The sequence below is a fragment of the Eublepharis macularius genome, chromosome 12 (assembly GCF_028583425.1).
Source record: "Eublepharis macularius isolate TG4126 chromosome 12, MPM_Emac_v1.0, whole genome shotgun sequence".
NCBI classification, from domain to species: domain Eukaryota; kingdom Metazoa; phylum Chordata; class Lepidosauria; order Squamata; family Eublepharidae; genus Eublepharis; species Eublepharis macularius.
In genome coordinates, this window is record NC_072801.1 from 44,183,931 (window position 1) to 44,206,222 (window position 22,292).

At 42.6% G+C, this 22,292-nt stretch overlaps 1 protein-coding gene across 2 annotated transcripts in view; it reads right to left on the bottom strand.

Moving 5' to 3' along the window:
- Positions 1 to 334: 334 nt before the first annotated feature.
- The window catches only part of B4GALNT2 (beta-1,4-N-acetyl-galactosaminyltransferase 2), a 57,716-nt gene continuing 35,758 nt past the window's right edge, over positions 335 to 22,292 (bottom strand). For both annotated transcript variants that reach the window (XM_054992952.1, XM_054992953.1), the window contains exons 4-11: positions 21,271 to 21,377; positions 19,013 to 19,050; positions 16,273 to 16,453; positions 15,318 to 15,404; positions 11,708 to 11,895; positions 9,095 to 9,235; positions 4,798 to 5,017; positions 335 to 4,107 (exon numbers count right to left, since the gene is read on the bottom strand). In XM_054992952.1, the coding sequence (XP_054848927.1) occupies positions 3,896 to 4,107; positions 4,798 to 5,017; positions 9,095 to 9,235; positions 11,708 to 11,895; positions 15,318 to 15,404; positions 16,273 to 16,453; positions 19,013 to 19,050; positions 21,271 to 21,377 (1,174 nt within the window). In that variant the 3' untranslated portion in view covers positions 335 to 3,895. The remainder of the gene's footprint in view (positions 4,108 to 4,797; positions 5,018 to 9,094; positions 9,236 to 11,707; positions 11,896 to 15,317; positions 15,405 to 16,272; positions 16,454 to 19,012; positions 19,051 to 21,270; positions 21,378 to 22,292) is intronic.

Below are 22,292 nucleotides of genomic sequence, written 5' to 3' on the forward strand. Positions count from 1 at the left end.
AATTATTTACCACAATTTTAGCAGAAAGATTTATTCATGAAGATCAAAGTGGTTTCTTACCTAAAAGACAGTTGAACGACAACATCAGAACTGTATTAGAGCAGAACCACAAGTGACAAAAGGCACAGATTGGACACTTGTCAGCTTCCCTCAAGTTTTGATGGGAAATGTAGGCAGCTTGGCGGAATGTTGGACAAGTGACAGTTGAAAAGTCCATTGGACAGCAGTCAGAGAGCGAAGCTGCGAGACCAGGATGCCTACATTTCCCATCAAAACTTGAGGGAAGCTGACAAGTGTCCAATCTGTGCCTTTTGTCACTTGTGGTTCTGCTCTGGAATATCTGGATAAACATAATGAAAAACAAGCAGCTCTAATTTTCTTGGATGCTGAAAAGGCCTTTGACAATTTGACCTGGATTTTTCTGTTTGAGGCATTAGAAAAGATTAATTTTGGAGAGAATTTTATAAAATAGGTGAAATCGATACACACTTTACAGAATGCCAAAATTAATTTTAATGGAGAATTAACTAAATCGTGAGATTCAAAAAGGAACACGTTAAGGATGTTGTCACTCTTTATTTTGGTGTTGGAGGTTCTGAATAGAGTCGTTAGGCAGGAGGAAAGGATTACAGGCGTAAAAATTTAAAAAGTCATACAAATTAAGAGCCTTCGCAGATGATTTAGTCTTAATCCTGGAAGACCATTAGAGGAAACTGAAATATTGATGGAGAAGTTGAAAGAGTAGTACTCTGGCAGGCTTTAAAATAAATGAACAGAAAACAAAAATATTGACAAGAAATGTAGACATTAAAAATCAGGAAGAATTGATGAAAATAGCAGATTTTAAGGTTGAAAAAAAGGTAAAATATTTAGGTATCACACTGACGGGGATGAACTGTATGCTGTTTCAAAATAATTATGTTAAGACATGGGAATTAATTTAATTTAATTTATTGTATTTATATTCTGCCCTCCCTGCTTTCGCAGGCTCAGGGTGGATAACAGAATACAAATATACACATCATTAAAAACACCTTAAAAAACACATCAAAAGAAATAAAAAACCACGTTAAGATTGAATGGAGTACAGTTGTCCTTGTTGGAGAGAATATCAGTTACTATGATGAATGTATTGTCGATGTATTGTCGAAGGCTTTCACGGCCGGAGAACGATGGCTGTTGTGGGTTTTCCGGGCTGTATTGCCGTGGTCTTGGCATTGTAGTTCCTGACGTTTCGCCAGGAACTATGATGAATGTTTTTCCTAGAATGTTATTCCTCTTCCAGACAATACCTATGTTAACTTCAGATGTACCATTTAAACAATGGCAAAAGGATATTTCAACATTTATCTGGCAAGGGAAAAAACCAAGAGTTAAATATAAAATTTTTCAAGATGGGAAGGAAAGAGGTGACCTAGATTTACCGGACTTGAAGGTTTATTACACCACCTCGTGTCTAATGTGGATGAAGGAATGGATGCTTCTGAGAAATGAGAGGCTCTTGATATTGGAAGGTCATGACCTGAGATTTGGATGGCATGCTTATTTGTGTTATGATAAAGTAAAGGTCAATGCCGACTTCAAAAATCATTATATTAGGAGAGCCATCTTGAGGTTATCACAGAAGACACCGCTTTGGATTTCAACGCAGGAAGCATTTTATAGAAGGAACATGACTACCAAACAGGGATAGTTGACTTACGGAGACTTACTAGAATTCTCTCAAGGAGATTGTAAATTGAAGACGAGGATTTAATAGCGAAAGGTTATAAATGTCAATGGTTTTTCTATGCTCAGCTTCTAGAAAGATCAAATCAGATAAAAAATTATGGGGCTTTAATTTTGAAAAGACAGAGTTTGAAAAAAATGATTAACACATTATTTCCAAAATGTATAAACTTTTATTGAAGTTTGAAATGGAAGAAGAATCTGTGAAATATTGCATGGTTAAATGGGTTAAAAACTGGGTATTATATACCGATGGCCCAGTGGGAAAATATGTGGGTAAAGGGGCTCAAATTTACTTTGAGGTCCACACTTAAAGAAAATGTCTATAAAATGTCGTATCGGTGGTATATGTCTCCTGATAAATTAGCAAAAATGAGCAAAGGTATGTCAAACAAATGTTGGAAATGTGAGCAACATGAAGGAACATTTTACCATCTTTGGAGGACTTGCTCTAAAGCTAAAAAAATTTGGTCACAGATTCATATGATAATGCAAACATTTTTGAAGATCAATATACAATTTAAACCAGAAGCCTTTTTGTTGGAATTAATGGATAAACAGTTGGAAAATCAACATGGTATTTTATCTCTATATATGACTACAGCAGCTAGGATTTTATATGTGCAAAAATGGAAAAGTACAGTATTGCCTTCAATGGAGGACTGGATTATGAAAATGACAGCGGAGATGGTTAAACTTACAGCTCTGATCAGAGATAAAACATTGTCTATTTTTATAGTTAAATGGAAACCCCTTATTGACTTTCTGCATGAGACAAGGAAAAATGAACTGATGATTTGTGGCTTTGATTTTTAAGAAGATAAATTTGGGAACAATAAATAGAAGGGCAGTTTTGGAAAAGGTAAATTTTGGAGAAAAATAGAAAATGAAATATGTATCTTTTTTGTTATTTCTAATCTTTGTCTTTTTTCTGTATTCTTTACTTTTTTCAGCCTTTTTTTACTGGAATTTTAATCTTGCTAATAAAATTAAAATTTCTATTAAAAAAAAGAATGACTTGGAACAGTCTTCTGGGATTGCATCAGAAAGAAAACTTTGCAATAAAAGGGCGTCTGAGCCAGCCCATCATAACAAGCTAGTGTCATGCTTTGGAAGGCCAATGCAGCAGAGACTTGGTAGCCCAAAATACAGAAGCACAATTTCAGAGCCAATGCCTACATGGCTGAGCCCAAACAAGGATCACCACCTGGCACGGGGGGATCTGGGACAAAGCCAAGCCTGGGGAATAGCTCGAAGGAGACAACTCATTCCAAATGGCAGGAGCTCATATGATCAAGTTCTTAGCAGTTTGTGCATTTGGCCCAGCACAATGGACTCAATGTCCTCCTAAACAGAGTTACACCCTTCTAAGCCCATTGAGGGAAGGATGGTGGCATGGCATAGCCTGATCTTGTCAGATCTTGGAAGCTAAGCAGGGTTGGTACTTGGATAGGAGACCACCAAGGAAGGCTGCAGAGGAAGGCAACGGCAAACCACCCTCCTTCCTACTTGCCTTGACAGCCTCTTTGTATCTTGCATCTTGATGACACGTGCATATGTACACAAGTCTGTTGAAGGCTTAGAAGGGTGTAACTCTGTTGAGGATGGCAGATCTGGTGCCTTTTAACTGGAAATACAAAATAGGATCTAAACACAACCTTAAAAAAATACCCCCCACACACATTAAAGGTGAAGACACTTTTCCTGTTTTTCCAAGTCATTTTAAGCATGTTAGCTTAGAGCATAGGCTGTGGCAAGGTTTTGCAGCATGAGTTCCACTGTAAGAGCAAAAGAGGTTGCGGCTCTTGGTCTCTCACAGACTTTCAACATCCCCAGATTCATAGTGGCTGCCATCTTGACCCACAGGATTGGCATGTTTAATTGCTGTGTTGAATATGCTATTTTACAATGGCACCAGCAACCAAAATGAATAGCAGTTCAGACTTTCATTGCCTGGTAGTGATTCCCTCAGTGGGTCCTACAAGAAGGAAGTGGCACAGACTGATATCAAATGGAATGTAGGTTCCAGTTAGTGAGCAGAGGTCTTTTGCTGATTCTGGCCCCAGCCAGAAGGGGTGGTTTTTAGAACCAAGATGCTCACTGTTATTGAATCTAGTTTGTCAGTTTAACTCCTTCCAGAAACATCACTTAAGTGGGATGGTGGTTATCACACCCTTGTGTAGCATTTCAACCTGTTCTTAAAGTAGTGCAAAGACAATTTAAATCTCATCTGTTCCTGGGTATTGGTTCGGAATTTGTTATAACTTCTTTCGACATCAACCAGCAGAGAATCAGTTGCAGGGGCCCGATTCTGATGCTCTATAGAAACGTCACTGCAGGAGCCGACCAGTAAGTTTCCTAGTCCGTCCATAAAAAATTCTGGAGCAAAGATTTTGAGGGAGAAGAGAAAAACAAGTCAGTCAGACATGGAAAAAATTAATAAAGACACAGAATACTGAAATTTTGGCCAGCAGAGCTAGACAGAGCTGGAATGCAACTTATAGAATTGGTGGACAGCAATAACTGGGACAAAATATTGCATTTATGTTTTCTGGGTAATACAATTTTCTGGAATAGTTGAACCTGGAAATCGTGCAACAACTTGGAAGGAAATCTCAAAAGGTTTAAGGAGGAGGTTTGAGAAAATAAATTTGAATGATCCACTTGGATTTGGCCTCTTGCCTCCCCAGGCTTATTTTAAATGTATGTTGAGAGAGTTTTCAAGCTCTTGTTTTACAGAAAATGAGGGGACTCATCCATTACTCTTGAGAAGTGACAAAAAAATCACCACTGCAAGCTGAACCTTCCATCTAGCATTTGAGGAGGTTTGCTTAGAAATTTAATTTTCTTACCTGGGAAATGGACACTTTGAGAAGTCCAAGAATAGCTTACTTAAGGAATTGCATGCTTACAAACATAAGGACCAGCAACATTAAACTTTCAAAGGTTGCAGTGTTCAGGATTTTAGAGACCTGTGGACCATAGAAACCTGCTTCCAGCAGATCTTGATAGACTGCTCCAGCATAGAAACTATTTGGGGGAGAATAAGGATATTACCATTTCATTTACCTGAATGAGCCACCCTCTGCAGCTTTGGATCAAAAGCAACACGCCTGCTCTCCTCTGTACGAGCAAGGAAAAAGTTAGTCACTCCGGCAGTGACCACACAGTTGGGAAAACCTTCCAAAGAGTGATAGAAACCGCTTCTGATATGTAGACAGCTGCCATCTTCCCCTTCCTCATAGAAAATCTTAAACTTGAAGTCATTCCCAGATACGCTGCCTCCAACCTGTAAAGAAGATTCAGCTTTGTTATGTAGCCAGATGTTAGGAATATTGCCTCAATTGGAACCAGTATGATCCGTCCTTTGAGGATAGTTGGAATTAGGGTTGCCAGGTCCAGGCTGGGAAATTCCTGGAGATTTGGGGATGGGAGGCCTGGAGAGGGCAGGGTTTGGGGAGGGGCGGGGCCTCAGAATGGTATAATGCCATAGAGTCCACCCTCCAAAGCAGCCATTTTCTCCAGGTGAACTGATCTCTGTCACCTGGAGATCAGTTGTAATTTCGGGAGTTCTCCAGTCATCACCTGGAGGCTGGCAACCCTAGTTGGAATAATCGGTTGGATTCAAGCAGCTTTTCTGCTGGTAAAAAAAAGGAAGAGAGGTTCTGCTTTGGCACTCAAAAAGGCTGCACTGAGGATCATGGGATCTGCATGGACAATAGTCATGTGAGTCGGAGTCTGTAATAAGAAGCAAAATCAAAAAGAATCCAGTAGCACCTTTAAGACTAACCAATTTTATTGTAGTATAAGCTTTCGAGAATCAAGTTCTCTTCGTCAGATGCATGATACAAGTCTTAAAGGTGCTACTGGACTCTTTTTGATTTTGCTACCACAGACCAACACGGCTAACTCCTCTGCATGTAACAAGAATTGGGTGAGTTTGACAGAATCCTAAAATTCAATATGGCTCAAGAGCGCCACCTAGAGCATCTGGGTTCTTGGTCCCCTGGAGCTTACATGAGAATAATATTTTATCCTCATTCTACATTGAGGCTATCTGGCCAACATAATCCTTTTTTGACAAAGGGCAACTGATCTGGGCCAGATTCCCTTTTTGTCATGCAAATGCGAGCCATGAATATGGTGGGAGTATCCTGTAATTATTCTCTGACTGATAGCAATAGTCTCTGACATCAGAGATGGAGCTTTGCTGGGGATTGTTTAGATCCAGTAATCAATGTCATCAAGGAGGCTGGCTTAGGTCAGACTCCATTGTCCATAAATATTTGGGAGCTCTAGACTTTCTTTGTTCCCACTTTGGTACAGCTTAACATCTGGAGGCCCCCCAAGACCTCCTTCACTATCTTGGTGCTTCAAGGAACTCTGTACATGCTCTTCTTTGTGTTTTGTATTTTGTCCTCTTTCCTATCCCTTTTGAATCCACCCACCATTTCCCCTTTTTTCTATAATAAACCTTTCTAAAAAGACATTTTTTGGTTTCCTTAGTACAATACATTTCTCTGGGATATTTCTCTGAATCCCTTCCCCATGTGTCAGACCACTTGGGTGCTGTTTAATTTGCCATAAGGTATTGTCCAGGGTTTCCACACTGTTACTTTGTTATTGTGCTAGGATTGTACTGGAAGGGCAGCGTCTCAGTGGGTCAGTCTAGATGTTCTCAGGAGGTACCTGAGTGGTGATGGCTGATTACCAGGGTACTATCCAGGGAAACCTGGATCTAAGGAAGTTCTCAGCAAGGAAAACCACCTCCCCCCCCTTTCCTAACCATTCCACTAGATTAAGCGATAAGAGCGGTCTTGAGCCAACCGAGTGCTTTTCCTTGGAAACTCCCTAGGATGTATCCTTTAATGAGCAGCTAGTGATGATGGGCAGGGTTCTTCCCTTAAAAACATCCTTTTCAGATCCATCTTTTTTCCTTGTCATCTTTTCCTATCTAATTCAGCAGTAGTGGCCTGTGTGTTCTGTCTCAGGACATACTCTTGGATCCCTCAGGGCAACAGAAAAGTCCATCAATGGAATATTAAGAGATTTAACCCAGCCCTTCTTTCAAGCAGCTCATGTTGGCTAGTTCCCCTCTTCCATTTATTGTTCCAAAAACCCATGGAGGTAGGCTAGGTTGAAAGAATCACCCTAGGTCACCCTGCAAAGTTCAAGGCAGAGTAGGGATTTGAACCTGGGTTTCCCCCAATTGTACTCCAACACTTTAACCACTAAACCACACTGGCTCAAAATGCACTCTCAAATCCGATATGCACTACACACAATAGACACATAGAGGTTCCTCAATGAAACAGGTACTTTCAAGTATGAAAACCACCAGAGTATGTCATTTGTAAGGAGAGTCAGAGTGGTTTCTTTGCCCCTGGGTAGTGGAGAATGCCATAAAGTCATAGCTGACTTATGGCGGCTCCTGGTGGGGATTTTTTGGCAAGAGACTAAAAGAGGTGGTTCGCCATTGCAGCCCTGCTCTTCATTGGAGTTCTCCCATCCAATTACTAACTAAGGCCAACCCAATTAGCTTCCAAGATCTGATGAGATCGGGCTTGCCTGGGCTATTGAGGTCAGACTTGCCCCTTATTTTACTTTTATTTTATTTACTTTCTCTATAGCCCACCTGAGGCTCAAGGCAGATTACAAAATATTAAAAACAATGCAAGTGGACAGCATAAAGCATCCAATGAACATTGCAATAGGACAAGGATAACCAAATTAGAAAATGATGCAAACGAAAAAAACCTGTCTAAAGCATGATATACTATAAACAAGACAGAAAGTGGTTCACAAACAGAGAGAAGACAATGCAGTAAAAGCCAAATGAAACATGCAATGAGCATGCCAATACACTACAATCCTGTTATATAAAAGCACCTTTCCTGTTCTGGAGCTTTCAGGAGCTGCCATAATCAAGTTGTGGAACACAAAACAGTTGCATCCACTTAGATTTCTATTCAGATGGATTAGCTGATAGATCGTATTCACACTGAAATGAAGACTGATGGCCATACTTGGAGTGAAAGACGATGCTGTTGCAATGCTTTTTTGTATGCTGCACCTTCCTTCTGCTGCATTTGTAATCCACTTTCTGTATTATGGCCATGCCTTAAAGAGATTCTGTTTTTTTACATTGTTGTCCAATCCTGTCTTCCTAGTCCTACTACACTGTTATTTGGAGGGCTCCGCTATCTGATTGTGTTATATTCTGTAATCTGTCTTGAGACTCAGCTGGAAAGGTGGGCTATAAAAGAAGTAAATGAAATAACTTGGCAGTGAGCCTGAATGTATGGTATGACACCCTCCGCCCCCTCACAGTGTGTTGCTGGACTCACTTGCAAAAGCAAACTTAGTTATCACCCCATGCCTGTAGTGCCCACCCCCCTCCACCAAGCTCTTTGGATAAAAAATGGGGCATCAGAGTGAAGAATCTTGAACTATTTGCTCTACAAACACCTTTCAACACTATACTTGTGGCACACTGTATTCATGTTGCATTGGTTTGTCAATGGGATGAAGGGCAGTAGATGCCTTATTCTTCTTTTTAGCTTTTGGAGACTCAGATAGGAGTCATTTGGGTCACTTGTAATAGTATGCACCTTCTAGCAGACAATTAAGCATGCTAAAATCCAGTGGGAAGAGTAACTCATCTCATGCTAAATAGTGGCAAATGACTACAGGGACAGAACGAACCAATTTATTTGACTTGTTGCTCTGGGAGGTTACTAGTCATTACAAAATGTGAACTCATGCTACGGGTGTAGCAGGAGTCTGGTTGTAGCTCTTAGTAATACCAGTTGGAGTAGATATAGATGACATAGATGTCGAAGAAAGAAACAGGAACTGAAAAGATCCCAGGAATACAAATCTGAGCATAGTGCAGCTAAATGTTTGGAAACAGGCAGTTGAAGCATTTCATGGCATGGGGGCAAATAACAGCCCATTCAGCCTCTATTGAGAGGCAGCAAGGTGTAACAGTTACAGTTGAACCCAACTTCAAATCCCTACTCTGCTATGGAAGTCCACTGTGTGACTTCGGGTCAGTCAGACACTCTCAGCCTAATCAACCTTGCAGAGTTGTTTATTTGTTATTTTATTTACTTACATTATTTATAGCCAATCTTTATCATTGGTGGATTACACAGTGTAAGTCATAATGATCTGCAACTGGGACATTTAATAAACAATGCAATAGGATAAGAATAGCACAAAGTTGAAGGGAATATTGTAAGCTGATTTGAGTCCCCTTTGTAGAGAAAGGGGGGAGATAAATGAACCGAATAAATAAAGGGATAGGACTCCCCCCCCCTTCCAGGTCTGATGGGTGCCCCTAGTATTGCCCAAATATCCATACCATATCCAAGTTGGTGTTCTCCAATACTTTGACCAGTTTCTCGATCTTGGTATTTTCAGTGAACAGGAAGTCATCATCCACCCAGAGGTAGTATTTGGTTGTCACCTGAGAGATAGCAAGGTTTCTTCCCGCAAACCAGCCCTGTTGGGATGAAATAAACAAGGAAGAGGCAGAGGAAGCAAAAATAATTAACTCGATAAAACAAGATCAAGATGGGTAGCCGTGTTAGTCTGTCTGTAGCAGTGGAAAAGAGCAAGTCTAGTAGCACCTCTAAGACTAACAGAATTAGTAGTAGGGTATGAGCTTTTGCGAGCCACACAAAATTAGTGGTAGGGTATGAGCTCACAAAAGCTTATGCCCTACCACTAATTTTGTTAGTTTTATAGGAGCTACTGGAGTCTTGCTCTTTTCCACTTGATAAAATAACTGTTTCTTGCCTTTGGGCACCTCATACTCAACAAGAGTATGAAAACCTTCTACTACAATATACAATGCTGCCCAGAATAAAAAAAATAACAAACAACAGCATAACTGAAAAGGTAAGACTTCAAAAAGTAAAGAGAGTAATAAAACAAATAGATTTTAGCAGCTTTCTTGACAGCCATAACAGAGGAAGCCAATCAGGTGTCATAGGAAAAGGGTATGTCATAATCTTGGTGCCACCACCCAAAAGGCCCCACCTTGTGTTGCCACCTACTGAGCACACCAAATAGCTGCCTCAGTGGTATGCTTTTTTTAAAGAGCTCTTTTCTCAGTGGTTGGCCAGCCCTTTTGGAAATGTAGGAAGCTATTCTACCAGTCCACTGGACATTGCTCTGGAACTAAACACCATAGGCTACAACTGGATAATATCTTACCACACCCAGTGCCTCTCTACTAAGTATCATATGCAGACAGAGAGATATTAACACCATGACCTGAAAGCTGTCTCTCTCTCTCACATACCCTTTTTATTTTAATATCCAACCTGATCAAGAAAATCCTGCACAATGTGTTGTATCATTTTGGTCAGTCTTAATAAAAGGTATTACGTGGCTTCTGGTTTTGGATGCTACTTGATAAAGGAGAGGGTGCCTCCTTTTCTTCCCACTACCAGGGGAGCCTCCCCGCTACCAGGATCTCCCAGCTATTTCACGTGGAGCACCAAAACGCTATTCAAACACTTCTCGTTCCAAGTTATGGACTCCGGTGCTGGAATTGGGGTCTGTGTGCTCCAAACAAGATGGAATAAAGAGAAACAAGGATGCTGGAGGACACTGGAGGGAAGCACCTATGAACTAGGGTTGCCAACTTCCAGGTAGGGCCTGGAGATCAAGGATTACAACTGATCTCCAAGTGACAGAGATCAGTTCCACCAGAGAAAATGGTTGCTTTGGAGGGTGGGTTCTACAGCACAGCATCCCTGCTGAGCTCCTTGCCTTCATCAAACCCTGCCCTTCCCAGGCTCTACCCCTACATCTCCAGGAATTTTGCTACTAGGAGTTGACAACCCTACTATGAACAGCTTTGAGGGGTGGGGGGAGTGACAGAGCTCATGTCTTTCTTTCACTCCCCCTCACACCTGGTTGACCCCTGTTCCCTCCTTCTAGTTCTAGTTTTGTTAGTTACAGTAGTCTCATGTCCCTTTTGATAGCTGGGGACGGAGACAAGGAGTTGAATCCAACCAGCTTTGCCACTCAGTTCTGGAACTTCTGTGGGGATGAGCCGAACCAACTGAAAGGATCCAACCTGAGGATTTCAAGTTCAGCAGAACTGCAGCCTGTCAGGCATCTTTTAGCTGCAGAGATCTCTGAAAGCCTAGAATTGTCAACCTCAGCAATAAGGGTGTGCACTAAGTTTTAAACAAATCGGACCAAAAGGTCTAATTCCAGGCCCCTGAACATGGTGGCCCCAGCCACTCTCCATTGTTTCCTACAGAGGACAAGATCCAAGGCTTTCTCCAGGACACAGGAAGCTTTAGCCAAACACACAACAGCAAACACTGACTAAAATCCTCCTAATGTAAAAAGAACCAACAAAGATCAATAGAACCAACAGCAAACCAGAGAATCCCAGCACAACAATGCCAAACCAGAGAATCCCAGTGGAACCATTGCTAAACAAGAGAATCCTAGTGGAAACTAAACTGATGCACAGGACACTGTTACAAGCCCAACAGAGCCAGTGTCACTCAGAGATGCCAGATAGACCCCAGGGCCAATGCAAGCCCAACAGAACCAACGCTAAACCAGAGAATCCCAGCAGCCAACCTGGCAAGCCCATAGTAACTATCAAGTCAGCCAGCCAGACCCAGCAATGGCAAGACTGATGGAGACACACACAGTAATGCTGCCTCCCCTTCTCCTCCTGTTGCCTGGGAAACCTGCAAAGGAGAAAAAATGAGATTCCCAGATAGTCCCAATTATATCCAGATTATTCAGGAATAAATACTGGTTTCTCTGAATATACCTGAATAAGATGGATACAGCTGGACATACCTGAATAATACCAAAAAAAAGTATTTGTGGGTATATTTTTAAACAGTATATACCAAATCGCACATCCCTACTCAGTAGTAGCCAGGAAATCCCATTAGTGATTAGTAAGAAAAGGAGAAGCCCCCCACACTGGTACCTTTCCAAAGGGCATGATGTAATGTTCAACATTGGCCTCTTCAATCTTCTCTGGATGCTCGCTGTCATCTGCCACAATCAGCTTAAGGTCCGGGTAAAACTTTCTTAGGCTTTTAATGAGGATGTGCAGCTTGTGGTACCGCAAGAAAGTCTTGGTGGTAACTGTCACTAGATTCTGGAGATTGTTGTCTACAGCATAAAAAGAAGCAGGGTTTGAAGTAAATGTACACTATTTAAATCTGGTGCAGGTTTGTTTCCTTTACCTAAGCTCTGTGACGGTCTAGTATAAATGGTAAACATATTACTGGCTGGAAAATTTCCATTTGCTCCTGATCAAGAGCAGGAGTAGGCATCACATAGTGAACAGTGTAGTTCCAGACCACTCTGCATGGCACGCAGGGCTGGTTCTCTGCCTTTGTGACCAAGATGAGATGGCAGCATTGATGAAGTTTGATTTACTCCCAGTGTGTCTGGCCAAGCACATCCCATGATTATTCCTCCCCCCTGCCCCCAAGGCAACATCTTCACAGGTAGACAGCTGAATTTTTCAGCACTCAAGCCCAGAAAGTTGCTTAACTTTGGCCTACAAACACAAGAAAGAGGCACCGCTGGGAGAAAGCACAGGAAAAATGGGGACCTCTCCCCAAAACACCGGGAAAATGTCAATAGTACAAAAATACTAGTATTCTCATACATGTATATTTATAAAGTGGCACGGGCATTGAGTGAATAAATATATCCGATATAAAAATATGAATATATTCTAGTACATAAATAACAGTTAATATGCTCTAGCTATACACAATCCTACAATATATCCAAACAGTGCACAGATAACAATGTTTAATAAGTACAACAATTATATAGATACATATTCATTAATCTCTAGACATGGCCAAAAATTCCATAGTCCATTTAAAGGATTGCTTTTTAACTGTTTTTTCCTTTCTTTCCTTTGCAGAGATGCTGTAGTGAGATTTCAAGCCGATATCATCATGTGCAGGCAAGCAGGTAAGTGGTAACTACACGTGGCAACCAATATCCTCATCTCTTTGCTTTTGTTCTTTTGCAGGTTGGATATTACAAGCTTGGGGGTACAGGGACCCTCCTCGCCCAACAGAAAGCTAGCCCACTTCGCCTGTTTCGTAAGGACAACTTTATCAAGGGTGGAGAAATCATCAACCATTCCTATAACCCGACCCAGAGAATCTATACTCGGCACAGTCTCCAGCAACAAAAAGTTCAAATGACAGCCATTTTTTTCAGCACTCAAGCCAAGAAAGTTGCTTAACTCTGGCTTACAGCACAAAACTACCAATAGCACTTGATTCCCTCAATGTGGCAGTTTAAACACAAAGACATCAGGACAGTATTTGATATTATGAATCAACCTCGATCCCCTTTATTCAGAGGATGCCATTCAGAGAACAGAAAGGATGAAAAGATCTTCTTTTACATGGAAGTCTGTGCTTACTTTCTGAGCTTGGGTTTCTATTTTAACCACAGAGGTTGCAATTTAAAATAGCAGTCCAGTGTAGCTATAACTATTCTCCTCAAACATTTCCCCCCATCCAATATTCCAACTCCCAAGTTGTTTGTACCCATACTGAAGTAAATGAGTAAGCAGAAGTGTTGTTCTAACTCATCAGACAGATTTATATCTCCCAATATCACTGAAGTTGTGTTTCAGGCTATACAGCATTTTTACCGCACAACTGATCATGTTGGCAAGAACTGTCCTTCGATCTTTGGTAGACATGGGCACGATCGGAATTACGGACTGAAAATTGCCCCGATTTTGGCGTTTGCGCCATTGGGACCGGGCTGATCGGTTCCGTCCACGGCTCCCGGTTCAGCGCTCGGGTGGGGCGCTCTATCGGGTCTCGATCGGATCGATCGGTTTACGTTCGGGATTGCAGTCTGCAGACAGTCGGGCACCAGCCATCTGTTCCCGAGGGAACGGAGCCCCATGGAAACGGAGCCTGGGGAATGCCGGAGCTGTTTACCCTCCTTCTGTTGCCCTGGAAACGCGAATGGAAGCCCAGCTTTCCTTGATCAGCAGAGCTTCCTTCCAACCACGGAGCAGCCAGAAAAGCGCGCGCCCGTCTCGTCCATTTGGGAGAAGAGAGGGGAGGGTGGGGGAAGGGGGGTGTTCTTCTGTAGCCATGGGCACTCAAATCTCATCCCTGCAAAGCCTGAGAGGCAGCTCTTACGGCCAAACACAGCCCTCCTGCGTAGCAGACCCAGGCTTTATAAATAGCCATGTGCTGCACAACAAAGTTTCACTTTCCGCTCGCAGGTGGAGTGGGACAGAGGCGAGCTCTCGCTTGCCGCTTTTGGAGAGAGAAAGCGCAAGAGAGAGAGAGAGAGGGAGCTTTAGCTTTGGGCTTCAGTGGATAGGGAATTAGGGAATAGGGAGCTATCTCCTCTGGTCCCCCCCCCCCGTGACAGTACTGGCACATTCCCGTGGGGACAGACCCCCCTGCCACATCCACGGGCCTGCTGGGCCCAGCGGCCACCATCCTCCTCACCCACCATTCCTTTAGTGTTGGAAACCGCGGGGCGCCCTCCCGCGTCGGCCTTCCCGATTCCCGATTCTGTATCGGAAATAGGACTTGATCAGTGAGGTTCGGGTACCTGGGTTCGGCGCCGCCACGGAATCATGATCAGCTAAATCGGGATTATTTTTTGGATCGTGCCCATGTCTAATCTTTGGGTCATAAAGTGTACAAAGACCACCTCCTTGCCCAGGGCAATCTTGCAACAGCCCCTGAAGACTTAGTGATTCCAACTCCAAATACCTAAATTCAGAATTCTGAGATTCCTATCAAATTACTGAACTGAAGTTACCTGCAGGCCATTTTAAGCTAAAGTTACGTAGGCAGCAGGCCGATTTTATCTTGCAAAAGACTATCAGTCACAAACCAATATTAAACCAGAGGTCCGTGTACAGGACACACCTTGGAGTACCTACCACAGTTTAGAGGTCACTTCCTGTGAAGGTTCTATCCCAAGTAAGACTGGCAACAACCTGGAGAAAAAAATTGCCTGCCCCTTTAACAGAGGCTTAATGGGATGTTATTTAGCCGGTTATGTTATTTAGCTCTGTGTCATGAAAAACGTCAACTGCCCATTTCCACATCTTCTGTAAAAGGGGCAAGACATTTTTTCCCCAGATTGTTGGCAGCCCTAATCCCAGGAATGTGCTTCCAGATATGGTGGCTTCTCCTCAATTTCTGCACGTGTGGTGCCCAATTCAGATAAGGACCATGAATGTGTGGGGAAAGGGTCCTTACCTCCTGCCATCATTTTCCCAGCATGCAACAGTCAGGAAGAGTTCTAACAGGTCTGCTGGGGAAACCCATGTGTATTCCAGAGAACAAGCAGATATCCTCAAATAGCTTCCATCCTGACCATTTCATGTTGAGACAATGCTGTGGGGGGGGGGGTCTGAATCACCTTCTTCATGTGTACTGTGGTCCTGATACAAACGGGGTGCTGCACCATACATGCATGAACTGAGAATCTGCAACCCAACTTGTGTACTCCATAATGTTTGAATCAGCCGAAATCAAAGATATTACTTGGCCATGCTATTTAGGATTGCTCACCTGGTCCTGGGTCAAACAGCTTGGGAAGCGGCCGCTGTCGGACAGTCACAGGAAACTTAACAAGGTAAGGCCCTGTTTTGAAGCTCACTGAAAAGCAATTGAGAGGCAGTGGATTCAATGTTTCCTCGATTGCTACTTTCAATAACTCAAATGGTCCATGGACAAACATCACCCATTGGGACTCTGGGTCTGGGAGAGTGGGAAAAGACATGCTTTGCAGGCAGAATAGCAAAGTAGTAAGGGGATTAGGTTCCCAGAGAAATTTATGGTCCAATATTGGAGTATTTTCTTGAAAATCAGTACCCACAGAATTGGATGCCACATGTTGCCAGGCCCATAGGTGCTGTAGGGAATATGGCTGAATCAGAATGCTTGACTGTTCAGAAAATTGGCTACCACTTAGTTATGAGTGATCATACAGCAACCATGCATAGCTTAGTTAAAGGTAATGTTCTGCTCCTTGGATTTTCAAGCCAGTTCACAGTTTATATAAACATTAACTAAAGTGATATTTCCAGAAATAACCCAATGTTTTGTGATTGGTCTCGGCGCCCATGACAGCTATTTTATGATTGGTATTTCCCTTGTGGCAGGTGCTTTTGGAGTGGCATTTGCTACCCTTTCTCAAAATTCTGAAAATACCCCCAAAGGTAAGGGACCTCTACATTTTAAAGATCAACCTAGCACTGCTCCAGAAGTTGAAGGTTTATTCAGCAGTACTGATTCTAAAGTTGCCAGCTCTGGACTGGGGAATTTGTGGAAATTTCAGGTTAGAGGCTAGGGAGAGCTGGATTTGGGCAGGGGAGGGACCTCAGCAAGATATAATGCCATAGAGTTCACCTTTGAAAACAGCTCATTTTCTCCAAGGGAACTGATCTCTGGAGATCCATTGTAATTCTGGGAGATCTCCTCCTGGAGGTTGGCAACATTAACTGATTCCACTGGTTCAACTTACCCATGTCTACAGCATTGACTAGGAACACTGTACTGGTGTATGTGACGTGATCTAGTATGTGATTTAGTAGCTTCACATTGGCAGTAGAGATGGTAAGTTCTTTCCCCCCTCTCCCGCGTACCACCTCTTCAGATGTATCTGCAAGGGTGTTCAAAGTACCCAGCGAGGCTCGTAAAATCACCTAACATTTTTGGAAAAGGTGAAAAAAATAGGGGCAAGTCTTAGAAATCAAGTGGTGTGCAAACACAGGTGTTTGTTGAGATTCACTGTAAAAAAAATCACCAGTTTGCAATTTCCTTCCATTCATTTTGGAGGAAGGTAGGCCTAGAAATTATTTTAAATAAATAAATAAATATGTCACTTCCAGACTAAAGAGAGTATTGAATTAACTGCCACTATTTGAAGAATCATTTGGAATGATTAGGGGCATATCCAGAAAGCATTTTTTTTAGGATATCAAAAAGTATTACACTCTGCTCAGTAACCAGAAGGAGAACATTTTCATCTTCTAGGACATTTCATTGCTGACCTCAGAGCAGCAGTTCTTCTACAGATAAGCTTTCAAGGGAGATTACAAAGCAAGATTTTAGAAATAGATTTCAGGACAATGGACCCCCCCCCCCAGACTTAATAAGTACAAGGGGTTCTTATATCATCACAAATGCTAATTTTCTGCATGTCCCACTTCTGTGCATAACTTACAGCTTTAGTCAAGCTGATTACATTTTGCACTGTACCTGTGCATCCAACTAGCCCTACTTGATAGCACTCCTTCCATCTTATGACCTGAATATGAGTGTTGGACACAAACTGGTGCCTTGAGTGCCATTAACTCCATACTCCACATGAGGATGATAGATTTTCATTCTCAGTTATATCTGATGAAGTGAGCTTTGACTCACAAAAGCTTACACCCTGGACATTTTCTTGGTCTCTAAGTGGGGAGACCACAGGCAGTGTAACAAACTCAGTTACTAGGGAATAAATCTCATGCTGAATTTATCTATCTGGAAAATTTCTATGCTTCCATTCCAGGGAATCTGCCCAAGGAGGCTTATGAAACAAAACAAAAAGTAAACTTAAAAGATCACAAAATTTACTGAAACCCAGCAGTTAAAAACACAGCAGACCACAAAACAGCACAAAACATGTAGCAGCTTGAAATGGCTCTTAATTAAACAGGCTATAAAATTATTATTTTTCTAAAAATAAACGTAGGCTTTTTTTGCATGGGTGATTTTGGCCACGTTTAGCTCCATACCTCTTCGGCTTTTCTTCTGAATTTCGGATGGAGTAACTCCCCCTTCAGATTTCAATGCAGCATTTCAAGGGTTCTTTCCCAAGTTTTCTCCCCACACAGAGAAGGCTCAGGCAGAAAACTCAGAAGAGAACCCTGCATTGAAACATTGCATTGAAATCCAAAGGGGGAGTTAATTGTTCGGAATTCAGAAGAAAAGCCGAAGAGGCACGGAGCCAAACGCAGCAACAATCACGGTGCAAAAAAGGCCTTAATTCAAAGCCTGGGTAAACAGAAACCTTTTGGCCAGGTGCCTAAAAAAGTAGTGTAGGGGCCAGGCAAGCTTCAAGGGGACAGGCATTCCACAGGTGAAGTGCCCCCACAGAGAAAGCCCTGTCTCTGGTTGCCACCCACTTCAGCTCTGAAGGCAGGGCAGAGAGAGCAGGGCCTGTGAGGACAATCTTACCTGGTGGGTTGGATGGTATAGGAGGAGGCAGTCCTTCAAGTCATTAAGCCATTTAAGGCCCCAAAGGTAAGGACCAGCACTTTAAATTGTGCCTGGAAACAGGTAGGCAGCCAGTAAATGGGGCTTACTTACAAGTATACATGTTCAAGGTTATGCTGTGTGCCCCTTTGGCACAGCAAGTTGGCACACAAATGGGATTTAAAAGGGTGTTTGGCGTATCAGAAAGACTGCAACAGCATATAGGGAAAGAGTCTGTCTCTAAAGAATGCAAGATTAAAAGGCATTTAGAAATGTTCAGGCAGAACCAATGGATACTGTGAAAGAAAGGCAAAATGCTACAAGCTTATTTACATAGCGTTATTCTGCAGAATTCTGGTTCTGCTAGTCTTGGTAAGTAGAAGAATGTGGTGTGGAGTTGCAACTGACTCAGGGCAACCCCATCTACAGGGCATTGCAGGCAAGAGATAAGTAGAGGTGGTATGTCATTGCCTTCTGCTGCATAGCAACCATGGTTTTCCTTGGTAGTTTCCCATCCGAGTACTGACCATGGCCAACCTTGGTTAGCTTCCATGCTGTGATGAGCTCAGGCTAAGTTGGGCTATGTCTTTTGCCAGCTTTGGTTGGCTGCTTGTTTTACATAGTGTTGACAACTCTGAATGGGGGAATTCTGAATCCTGGGCATTTGGGGATGTAGCCTGCAGAGGTAGCTCTTCAGGGTATATTGCCATAGAGCCTATGCTCCAAAACTGCCATTTTCTCCTGAGGAACTGATCTCCATTGGGATCAGATGTAATTCCCAGATGTCTCCAGGCCCTACTTGGAGGTTGGAAACCTTAATCTTACACATCTGCAACCTGCAGTGGCAATCAAGAACTACACAACACGACTTTCTGGAGTTCCGGGCTTTTCCACACTCATAAAATACAAAATAAAACTTGCAAATCTGCCCCAGCTCTATTACCTATTGTTACTCTGTTGTATTGTCTAGAAACCCAGGGTCGTAATGCACACTTCCAACCTTTTGTGAAATACATTACCTGAAGTTTTTCTGTCCTGTTTCCATGGAAACCAAGCCCTTTAGGAACAAAAGCAAACAAACTCTACATGAAGCAGTATGTAAATACAGGACACAGAACAGAGATTAATATTTGAGGCAAAAAAGAAAAGTGTATTCAAATCTATTTCAAGGGTAGGGACCTTCCTTTTGGTCTGTGGTTATTGCATCTCTTAGGAGAAACATTCTTCAAGATTTGGGAGAGACAACCCTGGTTTTTATTTAGGAAACCAGAGAAAGTTGCCTAAGTAATAGGCTTGGGGGGCTGAATTCAGACCACAGCCCATTTTGTGGAGTGCAATGTCTAACTCACCCTTGTGTTTGCAACATGCCCTCTTCTCTGCCAAACTATGCTGTGTGTATCTTTCCAATTTGGTAAGGCAGAGCCTGGAGGGAGAGAGCACTTCACAAGTTAAAAGTATTAAATTGTGCTTCCTTCTGCATAAAGAAGAATCCCTTTGCCAGCTCCCATCCTATCAGCTCAGGCCCAGTGGGGAATTTCCCATCCCCAGCCTCAAGGAGCAGGAGGAAAAAAATGGCACCCACAGCGATGCTCTAGGAATTTCCCCTAGTTTCTATGGCCTTTACTGCAGAGATTCAGGGAAATTCCTAGAGCATCCTCTGGAAATGACATCACCCCCCCCCCCTAAAACTTCACCTTCCCCAAGCCCCCATCCCCAAATCTCCCAGCATTTGCCTAAGTATTGGGAACTCTACTCAGCAAAACAAACAAAATCTGGTAATTAAAACTGATTCCTCTACCAAGGCCTTCAATGCATATGCGTAATAGTCAGTGGAATGCACAGCAGCCCTGTAATCCAAGATGTCCGCTGCAATGGCAGATGAATTCATCAAGATCAGCCAGGAGGTCAGCTAATGATATTGACTTGAGGGGATAGCACGTCAGGTGCGGCCCTTGCCCAGCTATAGTGATGCTAATTGGTTAGTTTTGCATTAGTTGCATGTTTCTGCTACATGCAGAAACTACTGGGGCAGGAGCATGAAAAATTCTAAAATCAAAACTAGATGTGACTGACACATTGTGACATATTGCCATGAGTTGAGTCTGGGTTCCCCTGATCTCTCTCTCACACTGTTACAGTCAAATGTGTGTTGCCAGGAACTAAGCATTCAGGGGCCTGATTTAGACTGGCACCACAGCACCAGAACAGGCCAATGAGATAAAACATCTATCTAGTTTGAACCTAAGAGGAGAAGATTTCCAGGGTTTAAGCCAGACTGAGTGTCTCAAATATTTGGGGAATGTTTATGAGGAAAATGTACCCTGCATGTGACATTCACTATTTCTTCATATTTATCAAGGATGAATCCTGAAATCTTATTCTGGGCCTGGACCCCTCCAAAAAAGGCACTTGAGGCAGAAAGTAGATAGTTGATTTGCTTGAAAGCAAATGCATCATTAAATGTACTGGTTTTTGTTTGTTTACATATACATATACATATACATATACATATACATATACATATACATATACATATACATATACATATACATATACATATACATATACATATACATATACATATACATATACAACCATACGTTTCTCCCATATGGGGATCCAAAGTGGGTTACAACATTGTTCTCCCCTCCATCTTATCCTCACAAAAACATCTACTCTATGAGGTGGATTAGGCTGAGAGAAAGTGAAGATCAACCTTTGCCTCTATGGCAGTGTAGGGATTCGCACCTGGGTTTTCTCAGATCCTAGTTGGACAATCTAATCCCTATGCCATAAAGACTTCTGAACAGTACCAGTCTGAACTGCTAGACTTCTATTCCATTGATTCCTTCCATCTCTTGCCTTTTATTTTCCATAACTCCCAAGAGAATTAAGAGCAGGGCTTCCGAGCTGGAGGTTCCATGTGACATATCTATTACCTTGTATCCTGTCCCTCCTCCATGGAGCTGAGAGTGATCTACATGGTTTTGTCTGGCCTTCATTTTATCTTAACAATCATATGAGACAGTCGGTTAAGAGAAGGCAATTGTCCCAGGGTCACTCAGTGAGCTTCATGGCTGAGTGGAGATTTGTACCCAAATCCTAGTCCAGCACCCTAACCAGTAAACCATGGGACTGCTCCATCCATTGCCTACTTAAACTGGAACAGAAGAGCAGCATCAAGTGAAGGATTTCATTAGTCCAGGAAGAATTTCCAGACAAAATAATTAAGTTCCCTATTTAAAAAAATCCACTGCCTGTTTGGTGCTCAACTTACCCGGAATTACAATGGTGTGCAAGGGCATCACCTCAGCACCATAAACGGGGTAGCTTAAAGGTGTGTTTGGTACAGCAATAACGGCATCTTTTGTCATGGTGGGATATCTATAATAAAGCAAAGAGATGGGAGTAACGAATAGATTGGGAGACTGGTCAGAAGCTAGCACACACATACATGCCAAAGCATGAAGGCATTTACCAGGCCAGAAAACTTATGTTCCCTTTTTGTTTTAAACGGCCACTGCCCCACAGGAGGCAGAACTAAACACAGCATGGCTTTAAGCAGCAAAGAGATGCCAGAGATTGAAAAAGCAGAAACTCTGCTGCAGAGACGCCCCCCCTCCTCCCCTGCAGCTCCACAGAAAGATCACAGAATAACCATCTGGTCCAAACATTTAGGGTTGCCAACTCTGGGTTTGGAAATACCTGGAGATTTGAGGGTGGAGCCTGGGAAGAGTGGGATTTGGGAAAGGGAGGGACTTCAATGGGGTATAATTTCTTAGAGTCCACCCTTCAAAGAAGCCATTTTCTCCAGGGGAACTGATTTCTGTGGTCTGGAGACCAGCTGTAATTCCAGGAGATCTCTAGGCCTCGCCTGGTGGTTGGCAACCCTTTCTCCGATCCATGTCACCGCTGACTGCAATCAGTTTAGTTATATTAACTGCTTTAAATAACAGATACTATTTGGTTTGGTAGCTAATATCTGAATGTACATCCCTATTAGATATAGTGCCCGGACCTGGATAACCCAGGTAAGCCCGATTTGACGGCACTTTCCACCACCATTAGATGTTGCATTTGTTTGTCCTCTGCCTACAATTGCACCTGTTGGCTTGGCATTGCTACAATGAATGTTGCAAATGCCACCAAACTCTTCTGGAATATTCTATCTATGTCACTGAGGCCAGCAGGAAAAACACTTCAACGTTTCAAGTTCTTCTCAGACACCTCTCTCCCCACCCACTTCTCTGTTTCGCTGTTACTTAATTAAACTTCCTCCTATGGCAAATGATGTAGTTG